The following is a 21,547-nucleotide window of genomic DNA, read 5'->3' as shown; positions in this document are numbered from 1 at the left end:
AATAAGCTTAACACTTTTATATTAAAAAACTGGGATACAGTAGGATTAGTAGCACCATGAAAAATAATTCTTCCCCCAAACTGCAGTCTTTTATTTTACTCAGTGTGATTCTTCTCTTAATTGAATTTTTAACGTGCCATTTTAGTTACTGGGCAAAATATATAATCTTCATCTTATAATCCTTGGGGAAAGTCATTCTGGACCCAAAAAGTAAATTCATTTCCTTATTTTGTTCGTAGAAAAATAATAGAGACCTTGCTCTGGCACATTGCTGAGGTACATTTGAATCTTCATGATTACTAGTCAGCATGTTCTCCTGGTCATATATAGTAGCACCATTGGTGGCAGCAGTGGTAAAGTTGGGGAGAGTGAGACATTGCATCCTGGGAATATATATATATATATATATATATATATATATATATATATATATACACATATATATATATATATGTATCACATTTAAAAACACACAAGGAATTCTTCAAAATGTTATGTCCTCTTCATGCACACTTGACATCGACTAATACGTGTCCTCAAGTCTCCTGCTTTCAGCGTTTCTGACTGAGGTTTGCTGGGAAATAAGAAGCAAGATTATCAGATTAGCCTTTTCTGGTATTTGGTTCAAATTCATATGTAAACATTCTCTTTGTGTTTCAGTAGCTCTTCTGATGACTTACTGGTTAACTTTTGAGCAATGCAATCTAACGCAATGACTGCTATAGCCTAAGAGTCATTAGTGGTCATAGGTATTTTTGTGACGCTCCTCCCTGCCGCCATTACCCTTGTCTATTTGTCTCTCCCTCTCTTTCTCTTATACATTTTTTAATAGTCCTAGAATGAGAGGGATCTGGGAAATTAATGATGAATAAATGACAATACATAACACATAACAATTACATAAAGATAATACATAAGAAAAATATTAATGATAACAAAAGAAGCAACATATAAAAATAAATTGAAATTGAAAAAAAAATTCCAGTAGGATAAAGTATCCTGAGGTCCATGTATCATATGTGATCTTACTCATTCAAACACTTGGATGAGAGCCTTGAAAACATTCTGGGAAAGGAGACTACTGGACTGGAGAAGGCAACACAGATTATTGCTTCAATTTCTGGGGTGGCTTCAGTTGCTCACTTGCTATTGAACAGGTCACATAACCTTTCCTTGCTCTGTTTTGCTTTTGAAGAATTATTACCAAGCCATCTCAAACTACATATACCTATTATTAGCCAAGTCTGCTTTGCTGACCTGAGTCTGGTATATGAGGAGAACAAGAAAGAATAAACAACATGGTCCTTTAAATTCCTAACATTTGTTGGGTATAAACCATCCATGAACTTCCTCTCTGTTCGCTAGCACCTCTGAAGGAAGCTTAGGACCTAAACTAAAGCCATACATAAGCACCTTACCTGAACATATCTGACACGTCTACAGTTGCCAGCCAAAAGCTGTAGGAGTTGGCATAATAGTTGCAGGTTCCCCGCCCATGACACTCAATGAAGGGAGCTGAACGAAACTCTTCCAAGCAGGAACCAGGGGAGGCCAGGGCTTGACCTGAGCCCTCTGCCCCTGCACTTGTGTGCTAGAAAAGACAAGGGAAAATGTGCCACAATACCCATGTGCCATGATACCCTAGTGAATATCCAAAGATATATGCTGAGCTGGGCCAAAAATTCAAAGCCAGTGAAGGAACTAGAGCCAGAGGTAACAGAACAGTATCCACACCAAAGGTATCCAACAAAAGAAACAGGCAGATTATGAAAATATGTTCCAGCAGATGTATGAGAGGGAACACAGTGCTTGGAGAGAAGCTATATGAGGTTCAAGCTTCTTACTACATAAATGATAGGGATTCCTCATATTAGATAGAAATGTAGATATGACGGACAGTCAGCTTTGATGACAAAGACAAGGAAGAGTGCTGCATACCATCATGAAGGAATAACCAATCCAGAGAGAATCCCATCCCTGAGGACAACGGGGAATCTGGATGGTCTGACTGTGAACTGCAATCACCACGGCCGGAGCTTCACATACTGCACATCTGGTAAGGGAAAGGCAGAAGGAACACAATCTACAGAGTAAGCATATGGGAAATAGCAGTCCCTCTTCTTTGGAAGGCTTCCTGGTATAAAAGCCCATTAAGGTGTCTTCAGTGCTCAGAAAAAGAGGAGAAAAATGCACTTTGAGAATTGCTTTTGCATAAGCCCAGCCTCCCAATATACATAATAAAGTTATAAATGAAAAGTGTAAGCTTTTTTAAAAAGAAACTAAAGAACCACTGCTATAGCATTTTCATTTTCTATTCTGCCCTAAATTTGTATCCATACTTGCTATAGTCAATGTCATAATTGCTGTAAGAGTTTGGCTTAGTGTACTGCACATACTACTTGCTGTCAAACTGCCCAACTGGAGGGGAGACATTTAGTAATGCTAAAACTGTGGTAAGAACAATGTCTAGTAAACTTAAAAAGACAAGAAACAGACACTTTCTTAATTCCCACCCATTATTTTTGGCCCAAAGAATATTTATTAACCATTTGGCCATATCTGTAGAAGTACAACATATCCAGAATGCTGGGCAAGTACCCAGGCACTTGGAGATGTGGCTTAAATCTATAAAATCAAGTAAAATACAGCTGAGTCTACCAAATGTTTAGTAAAGAGCACGAGGGTACCTTTTGAAATATGACGAAACCAATTTGGTAAAGTTTATCTACAAAATAGGGAATGCCTTTAGGGGATCTTTTATTCCCAAGGTTGGGACTGACAAAAAAAATCACACACAAAAAAATGAATTCCTAAAGGATTCGGGCAAATATATTGAAAAGGGCACCATGAATTTGCTATTAAGAGAGGCTGAATGAGGTTTAACCTTTATATTCAATGTCAAAGAAACTAGAGTTTCCAATGATTCACCCTTTATGGTTACTAGACTCCTAGGTCAATTGGGTCATGATCAGAATGAAAATGGCAATATCTAACATGCCTAGGAGGTCGAGTTAAACTAGGGTTCTAATGTAGCAACACTCTAGGAAATCTCTGTTAATGGCACCACCCTCCTCTTAGTTACTCATGCACCAAGTCTCAGCTACTACTTTCTCCTTCCCATAACTAATCATGCCAAATCTTATTTATTCTATTAATGTGATACATGTACCCTACTGAGAGTTCCAATCCACTCCTACCAGGACTACAGCGATATTCTCAATCTAACTGGTCTCTACCTCTGGACTATCCCCTTTGAAATCCATGTTATACGTTGATGTTTCTGTAATCTTCCCTGTAAGCTCAAAAACTTCAGATGTCCCCATTACATACCAAATAAATTCCAAACTAAAACCTAACATTGAAAGCCTTCTACAGTCCAGGTCCAAGCTAACTTTCTGATCTCTTCTCCCTCTGCAACTTTTAGAAACTACATTCTAGACATATCAGTCTACAACCCATTCCAATGTTCTCTACCTAGTATGCCTTTCTCCCTTATAAATGCCTATGTCTTAAGTCCTTTACATCCTTCAAGGGCTAAGCAGTTCAAAACATATTTCTTCCATATAGTCATCTCAGATTTCTCTAGCTGGAATTAAATATCCCTTTCCCAATGCTTTCATAACACTTTACTGGATCTATTGCAGCACTTAGCCCAAGCCTGATACATATTAATTTCCATATATTTGCCTAGTGACTAGACTGTGAGCTTTTTTTGTATATTGCACTAGTCTATCATGGGTCCTGGTCAAAAGTAGATCTCCGATAAATATGGATCAAACTACATACTGCACTGAGTATAATAAAGGCACCTCTATTCTACCTAACCTGAGATGAATATGATCAGATTATTAGCTTTGGACTCATTTCTAACTAGCTAAACTAACTAGCTAAACTAACTGGAGATTGATAAGAATCAAAGGTATACCAGTGTCTCACCGACTAATGAATGGCTGGATGCTCTGGCCCTTCAGGGGCTCCATGCTCATTGGCATGGGCTCTGGGGTGGAGAGCCAGTAAGAATAGTCATTTCTTGAAGCAAAGTTGCAAACATTATTGATGTTGCAGAACATGAAAGGCATGGTACTGAAGCGACGAAGGCAGCTGCCGGCCGTTCCTGGGAAGAAATGGGGAGAAAAAGAAAAAATGTCATGATGATTAGTTTCTTCGAACATACTAACAACCTTTCAAAGAGGAACTTTCCCCCATCTCTTAGATGATAAATACACTTTAATTCTTCAGTTATAAGATGCACATTTACTCATATTTTTACATCTCTAAAATCAGGATAGATCTTACAACTTATGTAGACATTTATTGTGGTAGCTTATTATATACTCCCCAACACTGTTTCTAAACTGGTGAGGCATCTTGTAAACAATGGTGTCTTACGGAGAATATTGGGTAATTTATTGTAGACGAGTGAAAGGCACACACTGATTCCTTATAATATCATATCAGTATTTCCTCTCCAGGTTGTCCTCGCTTCTTCCAAGACATCCCCAGTCGATGTCTTATGTGGGTTCACAATCTCTTTAAGCCTAGGGAAAACTGTAGTGCTGACTAATATGCACAGCAACCATGGACAGGTTTGCAGGTAAATAATACAAAGGAAAAAAGTAAATAAGGGAGAAAGGAAGAACGTAAGGGGAAAAAAAAGGAAAGGAACTAGAGTCTTTAAATTTCTGAGCTGGTAGGGGCAATAGAGGTTATCTCTACCAGTGATTAGGCCATTCTTTTCTCATTTACTCACAAAAGAATGATGAAAAATGATGTACCGCCCTCACACATTTTTAAGTTGACATCTCAAATTTTTCATCAGAAGTTTAATTGATACTGTGCCAGTTATTAAGTTATTGGTTATTGTCTCTTGGCTTCAAACCCACCTTCCTATACTTTGTAATACCGGAGCCTGGAATTTTGCAAACCACATTTCAACATTGCCAGCTGTCATTTGTAGTGTTTTGTGAATATTTATATTTAAAAACAAACTTTGACATCACTCTTTTAAATGTATCCAATGTAAGTATTTGAAACCTAACAATAAACCTTTTGAAAAGTGCATAAACTCATCTTTAATAACTGGAAATTATACAGTGCTCCTTTTGTATTTGGAAATTATATTTCCATTCCACTTCTCTCACACAGTTTTATCCTAATGTACTTTTTTTATTTTGAAAGTCTTTTACTGATTAACCAATCATAGTTTTCTGAAACAAAAATTTAAAGTAACTTTTAAAAACTTTCTGTGACCCTAAGGCTTTACATGGTAAATATTTTATTTTGAATGGTCATCATCATAATAATTACTAATTCACATTGATCAAAAAGATAGTTTATTATACATTTTGATAATTACTAAACATTAAAAGAAAACTTTTATTGGAAATGCATTTCCTAATGAGATGGATTAGAAGTGAATTTTAGAGCCTGAGCTAATGGAGACTTTAACAAAGCCATTATTTTGAATTATTCCTCTGAATATGTCCCCTAGAGGTTTTCATGTTTCAAGGCAATATGCCATAGTATGAGTCTTTTATAAAGTGGGAGATGGGTGGTAGTGAAAGGGGATGTGGGAAACAAGATTATCCAAAGCACATACACAGGCAGTTCGACTTTAGGAGAAAGTACATATGAAAGTTGAGGATTTGTAAACTAAGTCCTTTAAAATTATGCATTGGAAATTCCTCATGTATCCAAAGGGGTATGCTTATCTCAGGCTGAAGGTGACTGACAAAAGACCAATAATTCTTAAAACTGGTAGACTGTCAGAATCACTGGGAAATTTTATATAATAGGTTTGGGATGGGGCTAGGAACCTTTTCAAAAGTTCCCCAGGTTGAATATCATTGATTTATTGTAATTTATACTTTTTCAGAAAAAAATGGCTCAGAGAGGTGAATGATTTCAAAGTCATGTGAGAGCAAACAACAAAATTGACATAACTGAAAAACGAATGGGTTTAGAATTGGTAGGTGTTACAAATGAAACGATCTTCAAAATAGAAACAGACTCACAGACACAGAGAAAGACTTGTGGTCGCCAAGGGGTAGGGGGTTTGGGGAGGGTTGGACTGGGAGTCTGGAGTTAGTAGATGCAAACTATTATGTATAGAATGGATAAGCAACAAGGTCCTACTGTATATAGCACAGGGAACTATATTCAGTATCCTGAGATAAACCATAATAGAAAAGAATAAAAAAAGAATGCATATATATGTATAACTGAATCACTTTGCTGTACAGCAGAAATTAACACAACATTGTAAATCAACTGTACTTCAATTAAAAAAAAAGAATTGGTAGGTGTTGGAGTCAATTCTTATCTCCATCACTTTCTGAGTGTGTGGTTTTGAATAAGTCACTTAACCGCTTAGCCAGTTTGTGTGTGTGTGTGTGTGTGTACGTGCATGCGTGTGGGTGTGTGAAGTGGAAAAATACAATACTTGTCCTATATCATTCTTGATCATAGTTGTGAAAATCAAATTGGATAATGAATATGAAAGTACTTTTTAAATTATAAAGTAATTTAAAAATAAAACTAACATTACTAATCAGGGACAGAGATGGAAATATCCCTGGTCTCAGAAAGAAAAGGAAGATGTGCATAAAAGGAATGCCCATAATGATGAGAACATGGGTGTTTGGTTGTATTTATGCTGTAGACTACCCATAATGATGCAGAATTCTGGTTACAGTTTCTAAACATTCAAAGAGACTGTGATCTCATGAACTCTCAATGCCTCTATTAAAACTATAGACTAATGGTTCCTAGTATGCTTTTTTCTCCCAGACAGAATGGTTTTAGTATTCAGTGTGTTTCCTCCACCCTCTTTTTTATACACCATAATCCTTTCACTAATCCAGCAGAGACTATGTATTTACTTAATCAGGTGATTGTTTCCTTAACATCAAACCTATAACTATTCTTTGCTTAGCCATCAAGATATCTCCAGTTTGATCCTTGAGTGAGCTCTAGCATAGACCCTGCAATCCAGTATCACACTTGGGATCTTGGGCCCTATCATGGCCTTCCTATGTCTGAGGAATAAGCTGTACCTGAGTCAGGGCCAGTTTATAGCCTCTTCGTCTGAATACATACCATGATGGGTCTCGTTTGACCAAATACACACATTTTGAAAAGTTATAGTGATATACAGGGTAAGAGATCCCATTTTTTCTTTGCATTACATTTGTGAATTTCATCATGTTCAAAAACTTCTAATGCTTTCTATTCACTTGATAGGTTAGAGATTTGAAGATTATAAGCTTGATTATGGGAATAAGCTAGACTCTGACAGTAAAGAGAGAATGGACTAAAAGGAGAAAAAGTTTATGGGAGGGCTTCCCTGGTGACGCAGTGGTTGGGAGTCCACCTGCCGATGCAGGGGACACGGGTTCATGCCCCAGTCCAGGAAGATCCCACATGCCGCAGAGAGGCTGGGCCCGTGAGCCATGGCCACTGAGCCTGTGCGTCCGGAGCCTGGGCTCCACAACAGGAGAGGCCACAGTAGTGAGAGGCTCGAGTACCACAAAAAAAAAAAAAAAGAAAAGAAAAGAAAAAAAAGTTTATGGGAGAAAAACTAGAGAAAATTATCTAAAAGATAAGAGTATTTTCACAATGAAGATTTGTCGATTCTAAAATTAGAAAAAGATGGTACATAAAGAAAGCAAAAGAGAGAAGGAAAAGTAGCAGACGAAAGATGAAAAGGAGAAAACGAGAAATAGAAGAGAAAGAAGAAAGTTGTTGGGCAAACTCCTACTTTATTAGGCTCTTTAAAATGATCTGTGACTACTGGCTTCCATGTAGGTAGATGTGCCTGGCAGGTGTGGCCATGTGCCCTGGAACAGAGTGAGCACAGCAGACCTCTGGAGGTCTCTGTTGCTGCAGAACTGTTTTCAGAGAATGGCCCAGGTAAAGAGACTTCAGAAGGTCTCTTACTATGGAGACCCCAGAAACTGGAGACCTAGACTATCTTCTTAAATGTCTTTATGGAGGTAAGAGGGATAGTGATTTCTAAAATAGGCAGCCCCAGGTCAAACAATGGGGCCTCAAAATGAAAAGTCAGAATTCCAGAAAAAGAAATGTTAGGGATTTGGAAGAGGTCTTGAAAGTCATTCTGTCCAGCCTCATCCCATCAACAAAATTGCCCACCCTATAGCATAGAGAAGATGCATGAGAACACATTAAATGAAGTGGAGCCTATATGGAAATATGGTGCTTTGTACAGCTTTAAACTACTCTGATAACACTTTATAAAGCTAAGGAGCTTATTCATGAACTAGCAAAATTAAGCAATGACCTTACTTTCTTTGATCTAGAAACCAAGATTCTCTTCAGCACTTATCTTTAACTTGATAAAGACCAGTGTCAGAAAAGAGGAAACTATCTCCCATGAGTTACGAACACTGCCCACTTAAGCAGCTGCTATACTATAGAGAGCCCAGAGAATCTGTTTCCTCAATAACTAAGCTAACAAAAGTACATATGGCCCTTTCCAAATGCCTTGCTTTAGGCCAAGAATTGTACCTCACACTAGCTAATTAATGCTTTTAGTTTAAAGTTAAATATTATTTATTTAAAACTTATAGTGACTATATTCAGCTGCCCTTGACATGATCTTCAGTTTGGAAGCCCCAAAAGAATAGAGAGAGACACTTTGGCCAAGGCTACTCTAGAACCCAACAAGATTTTCAAAACAAAAACAAAATGCATAGTAAGAAATAAGATGCTGATTATCTCACCCAAGTCTTGACCGTGAGCTCTTTTATTTCCTTGTACATACAGGAGAGAAAAGCCTTCATAAACCTGGATAGTTCCCTGTGGGCATTGTGGTGCATCTGTTGTCTGGCTGTGACGTGTGATGAGAAATCCATGGGCAACAGAGGAGGCTCCAGGGGGACCAGGAGGACCTTGCAATCCATCTGGCCCGGGGGGACCATCCAAACCACGGACACCTATTTCCAAAGAATCATCAGTATACAAATTAAGTAAGCTCTGATTCACTATTATGGCTATCGACACAACATTATGACCTTGTTTGATTAGTTAATATTTATAGAATGTCTACAAAGGCATTGTCAGATATCATGGATTTGGAGATAAATAAAATACAGTCCCTGCCCTCAAAGAGATTTAAATGTATTCTTTTTCTTCTGAAATTGGTTGATGACATTAGGCACTAAATAAATACTGAGGGAATGGAACATTAGACGGGAAAAAGTGATGCTTATTTGGGGGGTTTGTTTTATCTAGTCTCTTGCTGTACTAAAGGAGTGCAAAACCCATGATGAAATTTCAGCCTGCTGTTTTGTTCATCAACGAGAAAGGTAGGGTGTGGCTGTCATCAACCTGCCAGCTTCAGTGCTGATAAACATTTTCCTTTGAATCTGTCTGGGGAATTATTCTCACGCATAACTTTTTGTTTAGAGAATAGGTAGGGTACTCTAAGGAAACTTTTCAAAATGTCTAACTTCAATCTACAACTGGTTCCCATTCTCCATTTGGCCACTCGATTTGAGCTTATTTAAAAAATTTTTCTAAAGGGATCGATCCAAGAAGAAGATATAACAACTGCAAATATTTATGAACCCAACATAGGAGCACCTCAATACATAAGGCAAATACTAACAGCCATAAAAGGGGAAATCGACAGTAACACACTCATGGTAGGGGACTTCAACACCCCACTTTCACCAATGGACAGATCATCCAAAATGAAAATAAATAAGGAAACACAAGCTTTAAATGATACATTAAACAAGATGGACTTAATTGATATTTATAGGACATTCCATCCAAAAACAACAGAATACACATTTTTCTCAAGTGCTCATGGAACACTCTCCAGGATAGATCATATCTTGGGTCACAAATCAAGCCTTGGTAAATTTAAGAAAATTGAAATTGTATCAAGTGTCTTTTCCGACCACAATGCTATGAGCTTAGACATCAATTACAGGAAAAGATCTGTAAAAAATACAAACACATGGAGGCTAAATAATACACTACTCAATAACGAAGTGATCACTGAAGAAATCAAAGAGGAAATAAAAAAATACCTAGAAACAAATGACAATGGAGACACGACGACGCAAAATCTATGGGATGCAGCAAAAGCAGTTCTAAGGGGGAAGTTTATAGCAATACAATCCCACCTTAAGAAACAGGAAACATCTCAAGTAAACAACCTGACCCTGCACCTAAAGCAATTAGAGAAAGAAGAACAAAACACCCCCAAAGTTAGCAGAAGGAAAGAAATCATAAAGATCAGATCAGAAATAAATGAAAAAGAAATGAAGGAAATGATAGCAAAGATCAATCAAACTAAAAGCTGGTTCTTTGAGAAGATAAACAAAATTGACAAACCATTAGCCAGACTCATCAAGAAAAAAAGGGAGAAGACTCAAATCAATAGAATTAGAAATGAAAAAGGAGAAGTAACAACTGACACTGCAGAAATACAAAAGATCATGAGAGATTACTACAAGCAACTCTATGCCAATAAAATGGACAACCTGGAAGAAATGGACAAATTCTTAGAAATGCACAACCTGCCAAGACTGAATCAGAAAGAAATAGAAAATATGAACAGACCAATCACAAGCACTGAAATTGAAACTGTGATTAAAAATCTTCCAACAAACAAAAGCCCAGGACCAGATGGCTTCACAGGGGAATTCTATCAAACATTTAGAGAAGAGCGAACACCTATCCTTCTCAAACTCTTCCAAAATATAGCAGAGGGAGGAGCACTCCCAAACTCATTCTACGAGGCCACCATCACCTTGATACCAAAACCAGACAAGGATGTCACAAAGAAAGAAAACTACAGGCCAATATCACTGATGAACATAGATGCAAAAATCCTCAACAAAATACTAGCAAACAGAATCCAACAGCACATTAAAAGGATCATACACCATGATCAAGTGGGGTTTATTCCAGGAATGCAAGGATTCTTCAATATATGCAAATCAATCAATGTGATACACCATATTAACAAATTGAAGGAGAAAAACCATATGATCATCTCAGTAGATGCAGAGAAAGCTTTCAACAAAATTCAACACCCATTTATGATAAAAACCCTACAGAAAGTAGGCATAGAACGAACTTTCCTCAACATAATAAAGGCCATATATGACAAACCCACAGCCAACATCGTCCTCAATGGTGAAAACCTGAAACCATTTCCACTGAGATCAGGAACAAGACAAGGCTGCCCACTCTCACCACTCTTATTCAACTTAGTTTTGGAAGTTTTAGCCACAGCAATCAGAGAAGAAAAGGAAATAAAAGGAATCCAAATGGGAAAAGAAGAAGTAAAGCTGTCACTGTTTGCAGATGACATGATATTATACATAGAGAATCCTAAAGATGCTACCAGAAAACTACTAGAGCTAATCAATGAATTTGGTAAAGTAGCAGGATACAAAATTAATGCATAGAAATCTCTGGCATTCCTGTACACTAATGATGAAAAATCTGAAAGTGAAATCAGGAAAACACTCCCATTTACCACTGCAACAAAAAGAATAAAATATCTAGGAATAAACCTACCTAAGGAGACAAAAGACCTGTATGCAGAAAATTATAAGACACTGATGAAAGAAATTAAAGATGATACAATTAGATGGAGAGATATACCATGCTCCTGGATTGGAAGAATCAATAATGTGAAAATGACTCTACTACCCAAAGCAATCTACAGATTCAATGCAATCCCTATCAAACTACCACTGGCATTTTTCACAGAGCTAGAACAAAAAATTTCAAGATTTGTTTGGAAAAACAAAAGACCCCGAATAGCCAAAGCAATCTTGAGAATGCAAAACGGAGCTGGAGGAATCAGGCTCCCTGACTTCAGACTATACTACAAAGCTACAGTAATCAAGACAGTGTGGTACTGACACAAAAACAGAAAGATAGATCAATGGAATAGGATAGAAAGCCCAGAGATAAACCCACGCACATATGGTCACCTTATCTTTGATAAAGGAGGCAGGAATGTACAGTGGACAAAGGACAGCCTCTTCAATAAGTGGTGCTGGGAAAACTGGACAGGGACATGTAAAAGTATGAGATTAGATCATTCCCTAACACAATACACAAAAATAAGCTCAAAATGGATTAAAGACCTAAATGTAAGGCCAGAAACTATCAAACTCTTAGAGGAAGACATAGGCAGAGCACTCTATGACATAAATCACAGCAAGATCCTTTTGGACCCACCTCCTAGAGAAATGGAAATAAAAACAAAGATAAACAATTGGGACCTAATGAAACTGAAAAGCTTTTGCACAGCAAAGGAAACCATAAACAAGACCAAAAGACAACCCTCAGAATGGGAGAAAATATTTGCAAATGAAGCAACTGACAAAGGATTAATCTCCAAAATTTATAAACAGCTCATGCAGCTCAATAGCAAAAAAACAAACAATCCAATCCAAAAATGGGCAGAAGACTTAAATAGGCATTTCTCCAAAGAAGATATACAGACTGAGAACAAACACATGAAAGAATGCTCAACATCATTAATCATTAGAGAAATGCAAATCAAAACTACAATGAGATATCATCTCACACCAGTCAGAATGGCCATCATCAAGAAATCTAGAAACAATAAATGCTGGAGAGGGTGTGGAGAAAAGGGATCACTCTTGCACTGCTGTTTGGAATGTGAATTGGTACAGCCTCTATGGAGAACAGTATGGAGGTTCCTTAAAAAACTAAAAATAGAACTACCATATGACCCAGCAATCCCACTACTAGGCATATACCCTGAGAAAACCATAATTGAAAAAGAGACATGTACCAAAATGTTCATTGCAGCTCTATTCACAATAGCCCAGAGATGGAAACAACCTATGTGTCCATCATCGGATGAATGGATAAAGAAGGTGTGGCACATATATACAATGGAATATTACTCAGCCATAAAAAGAAACAAAACTGAGCCATTTGTAATGAGGTGGATAGACCTAGAGTCTGTCATACAGAGTGAAGTAAGTCAGAAAGAGAAAGACAAATACCGTATGCTAGCACATATATATGGAATTTTTAAAAAAATGTCATGAAGAACCTAGGGGTAAAACAGGGATAAAGACACAGACCTACTTGAGAATGGACTTGAGGATATGGGGAGGGGTAACGGTAAGCTGTGACAAAGCGAAAGAGAGGCATGGACATATATACACTACCAAACGTAAGGTAGATAGATAGTGGGAAGCAGCCGCAGAGCACAGGGAGATCAGCTCGGTGCTTTGTGACCGCCTGGAGGGGTGGGATGGGGAGGGTGGGAGGGAGGGAGACGCAGGAGAGAAGGGATGTGGGAACAGATGTATATGTATGACTGATTCACTTTGTTATAAAGCAGAAACTAATAAAAAAAATTAAAAAAATAAAAAGTAAATAAAAAATTTCTCTATTTACAGGCCTTTGGCCACCGTGTGTATAGATTTTCATTTGGGGGAATTTCACAGCAATGCCCATATATGTGATGAAGATGGCACTAACTTGTTTCTTCCCTAGAAATACAGGTAATGAAACAGGAGGGTGTTGGTTCTAGGAGCAACACAGTTATCACCAATCTGCCTTGTTGCCGCTGCTAGTTTTTATCAATACAAACCTTTATGTTTATATTATTTAGAGTTATATTTAGATTACTTAAAACATATTGAGGGACTTCCCTGGTGGCGCAGTGGTTAAGAATCCGCCTGCCAATGAAGGGAACACGGGTTCGAGCCCTGGTCCGTGAAGATCTCACATGCTGCGGAGCAACTAAGCCTTTGCACCACAACTACTAAGCCTGTGCTCTAGAGCCTGCGAGCCACAATGACTGAGCCCGTGTGCTACAACTACTGAGTCCATGTGCCACAACTACTGAAGCCCACGTGCCTAGAGCCCAGGCTCCGCAACAAGAGAAGCCACCGCAATGAGAAGACCACACACCGCAACGAAGAGTAGCCCCTGTTCGCTGCAACTAGAGAAAGCCCATGCGCAGCAACGAAGACCCAACACAGCCAAAAATAAATAAATAAAATAAATAAATTTATTCAAAAAATATTGAAAATTATCAGAACAGTTAAGTACAGTGAGTACTTGGAAAAATCCTCATTTTGAGGAAAAGCTGGGTTTTCCAGTGCTCTAAACACATAAATAAATACCACCTTTCTATGCTTCTCTTATACTGGCACATCTGTGTCATCCCATTTTTCCAAAGCAACAGACTCCCCACCTAGCTATGCTCTCTCAAGAGGAGGCTCTCACAGCTTCAATCAGAGGCCGTATGTCCAGAGGTCCCCCAGACTTAAAAATTAGTATCAGCAGCACATCTCACCTGGCTGGCCTGGTAAACCTGGGTCTCCTTTGTGCCCTCCTGCACCATCAAAGCCAGGGAGTCCATTGCGTCCAGGATCTCCTGGAGGGCCAATTGGACCTACAGGAAAATGAAGTAGGGTTTTCAAATGTGGGTAGAATAAATCCACATCCAGATAGATTTGGGACACTTAGGTCCTCGAGTGTCACTGAATTCATAATCTGGTTTTGTCTTTAATTCAGATAAACGAAGGAACAGCTCAAGCCCAGGACAAAAGAAGCAGACAAGGATTTAGCTTTAACTTTAAACAATTCATTTGCCTCTGTGGAGATTTCCATAATATGGCAGTTGTGTTCTCCTTGCCTTCAGAAAAAGATAGAGCACAAGGCCAACTTTTATTATATATCTCACCATAGGCAAGGCTGTTACTGCCTGGTACACTTTATTTATGAAAAGACTGCTATTAAGCCACCTGATAAAACAGAAAGACTGAAGTTAGTTTCTAGCTTTCTTTTTAATCAAAGTTGGCTGCAAGCATAGAGTTAAATGGCCAACTAGATAGGATTTAGTTTAAAAATCAGGAGGCCTCACAGTGGGGAATTGATAGCCCACCAAATCAGCCTCTATCCTTCTTGTGGTTGGGAGAGAAAGCACCATATCTTAAATGCATATTAATTTCATTATAGAGATTTTAACAACATTAACCTAATCATTCAAGTTAGGATAGCCAGAGGAGTTAAAAGAAATTGGACTGGGCCTAAAAGAAATTAGGGCATGAGAAATGAACATTTTCAAGGAGAAAAGGAAATGGAACCTGGTGGTCTGGTATTCTACTAGTTGCTGAGACTCCTATTGTCAGAGACAAACTCTAAAAAGTGAAAGAAGAATGAGGGAAATATTTTCAAATACATAAGGCTTAAAAAGATGATCTACAAAGGTACCTGGTAAACCTTGAGGTCCTGGCAGTCCTGGTAGACCTTTTAATCCAGGCTGGCCTGGAACCCCTGGTGGACCAGCATCTCCTTTGATTACAATACTCTGTCCTGAAGGACCAGGTAATCCAGGGGGACCTAAGAGGCAAAGCACATGAAGTTGAAGGTAGGGAAGAGAAAGGTCGGAAAGAATGGATGCCAAAGTAACCTCAGATCGTAATAAGAATTGGTTTGAGAGAAACAAGTTACATGTATTGGAATTTGCTATGTCCAACAGAAATCTGTTTGGGAAAATTATCATTATCTCACCCAAAAGGCTGAAAAAATAAATAATTTTCTTAGGGTCCATGGACAAATTAGGCAAATTGTCTCAATTTTCAAGCCTAGAATCATGACTCGGTTACAAGAAAGTCTAATCCAGTGCAAATCTGTGAACACTGGTGTCAAGGTTAGACAATTCTATTTGCTGTAGAGTCCATTCTGATTCTAACATCATTTGCAGTTCTTGTTTGTTGTGCTTGTCAAGGGACCCACTGAACTAACTAGCAGAGGAATTTAGTAGATGCTCTGTTTCACAGTTTACAGGAAACCTCTTTAAGTCTCTCAGCAAAAAGAACTCTTTTTATATTAAAGATATACAAACATACTTATGTGACTTGCTCTTGTGATCTATTCAAATGAATATGGGAAAGTTAGTATAAAGGTCAATAAAAATCTCATTGAAGCATTCTTGTTGGTCCTGCATCTACCTTAAACTTAAAAGGTCTGCCCCTGATAATACATTATTGAAACAGAGAGCTTGATAAGATTAGTTAATAGAGAGAGAGTCCTACCTATTTCCCCCCAATTGTTGGGGACTGAGACTCTGAAAGTTTTGGTTGAAAGGCAGAATGCAAACTTTCAAATTCTTCAATGAGTTTAAGTATCAGGTATAACTAGCTCCAGAAATAACTCTTACCTGGGGGGCCAATAAGTCCTGGATCCCCCTCAGGGCCAGTTGAACCAGGTTCTCCGCTGGGCCCTTTCATGCCTGCAAAGAAGGTGCACACAATTGCACAGCAAAGCAACAGGGCCACAGCCTTTACCCAGCCAAATCAGAAAATGGGTGTCTTCTCCCAAAGGAGTTTAATGTAAAGGGGGAAACTTCCAAACACCCCTTCAAATACCTGGAAATCCTGGAACACCAGGGAGACCAGGATCTCCTTTCATTCCATTGAGACCTGGCCGGCCAGGATTACCCTGAATAAATAAAATCATTAATTTTAGAAAAAAGTTGGGGGGAGGGAAGGAAGTGAGAGCATAGGTGGCGATTTGTAGCACTGGCTCTAGAGTCAGACTTCCAGAATTCAAACCCCAATTCACCTCCTATTAGCTTGTGTGACCTTGAGTTGTTTAACCTCTTTGATGCATCATTTTCTCACCTCTAACATACAGAAAATAATAGTATCTACTCCATGAAGTTGTTGTGAGGACTACATGAGATAATTCATGTTAAGTACTTAGAAAACTGATTGGCATATGATGTATACTTAATAAATTTAGTTATTCTTTTACTATCATTAACAAAGGCACTTCTTTTTTAGTGTAGCCCTTATGTGGTAAGTGTATGAATTAGAATCTAAGAAATGATAAAGTCTGAAAGACTAAGCGAAAAAATATAGTGGGCTTATTAATTAATTGGGTTTGAGGACCAGGAAAACTATGGGAAGAAGAAGAGTTGAAAATAACTCCAGAATGGATCTAAAGGGAAAATAAGTGTGGAACGATGAAGCCCTTATTAGTAGTAATGAAAAAGAGGCAAGGCTGGAACATCTTATGCCCAAAAGTAAGAAAGAACTTTAAAATGGAGGGCATGTCAGAAAGTCACAGGATCCAGCTTGAAGGGGCTCCCAAATCTAGGACAGGTTGAGCATCAAAATAAGTAATGATAGAATAAAAAATATGAATCATTGAAGAGAATGAGAATTTATGAGTCCATAATGATAACAAATAGACAGTACATAGAAGAGAAGGGAGGCTCTTGCTTACAATAGGGTTGAGTGGTATATGTGGAGGTAGTTGCCACTATCACAGTATTGAACAGTTGAGGCAAAAATCATAAATAGATATTATATCTAGGGAGAAATTTTGACGTGGAGTAGTATATATATTTGCATTATCTTAATGTGTCTTCCTGTAGCTTTGCTTATTAGTTACAAGGGGAAGAATAGTAACCATGCAGTGGAGAAACGAGGTAACAACTTGATGGGAAGATCAAAATTAACATAACTAGGGCTTCCCTGGTGGCGCAGTGGTTGAGAGTCCGCCTGCCGATGCAGGGGACACGGGTTCGTGCCCCGGTCTGGGAAGATCCCACATGCCGCGGAGCGGCTGGGCCCGTGAGCCATGGCCGCTGAGCCTCCACGTCCGGAGCCTGTGCTCCGCGACGGGAGAGGCCACAACAGTGAGAGGCCCGCGTACCGCAGAAAACAAAAAATAATGATAAAAATTAACATAACTAATGAAGGGCAGATGAATATCATGGGCCTCCATATCTGAGAACACACCACTCATGGAGTATTCTATCTGGGGATGCATAACCTGAATCTAATTATGAAGAAACAGCAGACAAAAGAAGAAACATTCTTTTTTTTTGTTTTTTAAATGGGAACGGCTACATTTCTTCAAAAATGTCAAGGTTACGAAAAAAAATAGGTTTAGAAACTGTTTCAGATTGAGGGAGAATAAAGAGATATAACAGTTAAATGCAATGCATAGTTTGGTCTGGATCCTATTTTGGAGGAGGAAAAATGCTATAAAGGATATTACTAAGTCAATTGATACAATTAGAACTTGTGGGCAGAAATAAAAATGTTACATCAATGCTCAATTTCCTGAAGGTGAGAACTGTACTATGGTTATATAAAAGAATATATTTAATTTTAAGAAATATTACACACTGAAGTATTTAGTGATAAAGGGACATGATAGATACAACTTATTCTCAAACATTTCAGGAAAAATACATAATTATACACACACACGCATACACACACAACATACATACAGAGAGCAAATGGGGCAAGACATTAACAATTGGTTCATCTGGGTAAATGTGGTTTTTCACCATTCTTGCAATTTTCCTATAAGTTTAACATTATTTCCAAACAAAAATTAGAAAAGTGCAAATGTAAGAACTTGCATGAAAGAAAATGAACAGAACTCGACAATACCAGATTTATAAAATGTTGGTATCAGACAGTAGTCTTGAATCAGGCATAGTGACATGTGAACTGGAAGGACATGGGAAATGAATGAGGTAGGAAGTGAGTAGAGAATGAATAAAGAGAAGATTAAAATTTTAAGTCTAGATGTCTAGAAGAATAGTGATAACAGGAAAAAATGGTTAGCTGTTGGAAAGCTTTACGGACAATTTCTTTAGATATTTTTTTCTGCTATAAAGCAGCCATCAGAGTTAAAAGACTGAGCCCAGACCCTGTTGGCTGCAAAATCTAACAGCAATCCTCCTGAATGAAGGAAGGAAGCTTTGAGGATCCATAAAGAAGTATGTGACTTTCTGGGTCACTCAAACCAAGGTGGAAAACACATGAACACAGACATGGGGATATGCTATTATTCTCTTTTTACAGGTAAAGACAGAAACGCAAAGTGTCTGTCTGCCTTCCTCACAGACACAAAGTAGAAGTGTACAGAGGAGCTGAAATCTGACCCTAACTCTATCTAATTTCAAAGTCTAAAATATCCCCACACTCACCATGATTACTTCTCTAAGGAAGGACTACTCCTCCACATGCAATGCTCTCATATATAAATAAATAAATAAATAAATAAATAAATACACACACACACACACACACACACACACACACACACACACACATAGCTTAGTCAAGAGCTTTAACCAGTAAATGCTAATTAAAATAATGCAATTTGGAATTCTCATTTGGAATGCAAGCAGCCACACCCCCTTCCTCATCAAATACTCCCATTTCCTACCTGGAGTCCTGGTGGTCCTTGATCTCCTTTCAAACCAGACAAACCAGGTTGCCCAGGTTGGCCTGGGTTTCCTCTCTCTCCTTTAATGCCCCCAATTCCAGGGAGACCCCGGGGACCTTCTGGACCTGCTAGACCTTGATAATGCACAACAAATAATCACATTTCAGTATAACGTAAGAATAGCATCAAAGTCAGGCTTTTACATTATCCAAATACTATTAGTCATCTAAATACTATTAGTTTGCAGAATAAAATCCAGACTACATTAAAAATATAGATCCATGCTGACTCTCTAAACTGGGCTGGGTTCTTTTTGTTATTAACACTGGTTTGCAGACTCTTTTAGTTTGTATTTTACTATATATTTAATCCAATAAGCTCATATCTAAAGGAAGGACTTTGGACATTATATTAAAGATTGCTTCTGTAATCCTTAACTAAGTGTTTAAGTGAACCAAAAGAGACACCATAGGACACTGTTCTCAAATTGGAAATGCATCAGAATACGCAGGAGGGCTTGTTAAAATAGATTCCTGGGTCTAACCCCAGAGTTCTGAATTTTGTTAGGCTGGAGAGGGGCCCAAGAATTTGCATTCTAACAAATGCCCTGTAGATAAACTAGTGTCCTGTAGCTAAAGTTGCTGGTTCATGACCACACTTCGTAGGGCAATCAGGGATTCAAACCATTTGTCTCATTGTGATTAAAATAAAATTGCTTTACTTGTAAGTAGTTACTTTTATTCAGCTTGTATTACTATGTAATTAAGATAGTTATTTAAGCAAACTAATTGTTTAATTTCATTTTAGTGACATACTTAATACATGGGAATATTTTAGTGTCAGAAAGTTATTGATTCAATATAGTATTTTTGAATTTATTTTTAAAATGTTTTTGTATTATTTACATTTTAAATATTTCTGAAGAAAAATAAAGGATTTGGCATATAACTTCTGAATAAATAAAGTAATTTAAAAGGGGATTTGGTAAGCTCTTTCCTTATACTGTGTTTTAAACTTTTCTTTCTAAATAAAGATATCAGGTCCATTAAGCAACTAAGAAGATCTGATAAATGGCCACATTTTTTCACACTAGGTGGGAAATAGCTGTTACTTGCCTGTAGTGTGCTAAGCAATAGCTGAGGTGGAGACTAAGTAGTCCTGCCTTAAGAAGATAATTACAAAGCCCCAAATAATGAACAGCAACTAGTGAGTACTTATACCTTCTCTCCTCCAGTAATTTTAGCTTTTCACTGGTTTCAACAAAAAAGGAAAATATGTAGGGATTATTTTTGAAGGAAATAACATAGGCAAGTGAATTTAGAATACTGAGTTCATGCTTACAATATGCACAAAAGGTCTCCTTTTTGATCCTATCTTTTCCAATACTCTTATGACCCAGAATCAATGGCTACAGGCTAACAAGGTTAGGGTCATTTTTGTTAAAATTTGGGGCCTGATGGGGGAAGTGGTGAAACAAAGGAAAGAACAACTAATGATGATTTGGTTCTGTGTCCAGAATATTTCATCCTTTCAAAAAATGTCATTGGCAACCTAAATGAGGACTGTGAGACACTGTTTAAAAGCTGTGAATGCCTGAAACTTAGAAGCCAAGGTGTTCCCTGCCTGAGCTTAATGCTGTTCCCAACAAAGGACTAAGCCAGTTAAGAAGTTACCAAATCTGTCGTCTGTGGGATGGAAACTGGTTGAGGAGGAAAAGTCTTATTGGACTCTGGAGCTAGAATGCTGGGTTGGAATATTGGAAACTGGTTGAGGAGGAAAAGTCTTATTGGACTCTGGAGCTAGAATGCTGGGTTGGATTCCCAGTTCCATTAATCTTTAGCTGTTTGACCTCAGTAAGTTTATTAACCATCTTAGCCTCAATTTCCTCTTCTTTAAAATGGAAATAAGAATAGTACCTACCTTATCAGGTTGTTCCAAGAATTAAATAAGATAATATATATAATCACAGTGCCTGGCACATAGTAAGAATTATATAAGAAGTTTTAAACAATTATTATTATTACTAGTATTATCTTCATTATTAGTAAAACTGAGGGTAAGAACATATCTTTAAAATATAAACCTGTTTTTAATCTTTCAGCTATATCTATGTGATTTCATAATATAACAGTGTTTTATCTGTCACATGAGAAAGAGGAAGCAGGTTCACAACAGTACAGCAATCATTTTATCTTTAAACAGTTTTAATCATATAGTCACCCTAGCCCAGCAACCAGACAGAAACACTCAAAAATTCCCTTCCCAATCATAAAGAAAGGGTTGGGGTACTTTGAACTTAAAC

General features: G+C 37.8%; 1 protein-coding gene across 1 annotated transcript in view; it reads right to left on the bottom strand.

Annotated features, from left to right (window-relative positions):
- Positions 1 to 492: 492 nt before the first annotated feature.
- The window catches only part of COL4A5 (collagen type IV alpha 5 chain), a gene marked incomplete at its 3' end in the record, with an annotated part of 264,450 nt that continues 243,395 nt past the window's right edge, over positions 493 to 21,547 (bottom strand). Inside the window, exons 42-51 of the mRNA XM_082610613.1 lie at positions 19,246 to 19,373; positions 16,416 to 16,488; positions 16,208 to 16,279; positions 15,259 to 15,387; positions 14,339 to 14,437; positions 8,742 to 8,954; positions 3,937 to 4,114; positions 1,939 to 2,053; positions 1,419 to 1,591; positions 493 to 574 (exon numbers count right to left, since the gene is read on the bottom strand). Coding sequence (XP_082466739.1) covers positions 493 to 574; positions 1,419 to 1,591; positions 1,939 to 2,053; positions 3,937 to 4,114; positions 8,742 to 8,954; positions 14,339 to 14,437; positions 15,259 to 15,387; positions 16,208 to 16,279; positions 16,416 to 16,488; positions 19,246 to 19,373 — 1,262 coding nt within the window. The remainder of the gene's footprint in view (positions 575 to 1,418; positions 1,592 to 1,938; positions 2,054 to 3,936; positions 4,115 to 8,741; positions 8,955 to 14,338; positions 14,438 to 15,258; positions 15,388 to 16,207; positions 16,280 to 16,415; positions 16,489 to 19,245; positions 19,374 to 21,547) is intronic.

Source organism: Mesoplodon mirus (genome assembly GCF_964341445.2).
Source record: "Mesoplodon mirus genome assembly, chromosome: X".
NCBI lineage: Eukaryota > Metazoa > Chordata > Mammalia > Artiodactyla > Ziphiidae > Mesoplodon > Mesoplodon mirus.
This window is presented reverse-complemented; position numbering and strand designations above follow the sequence as displayed.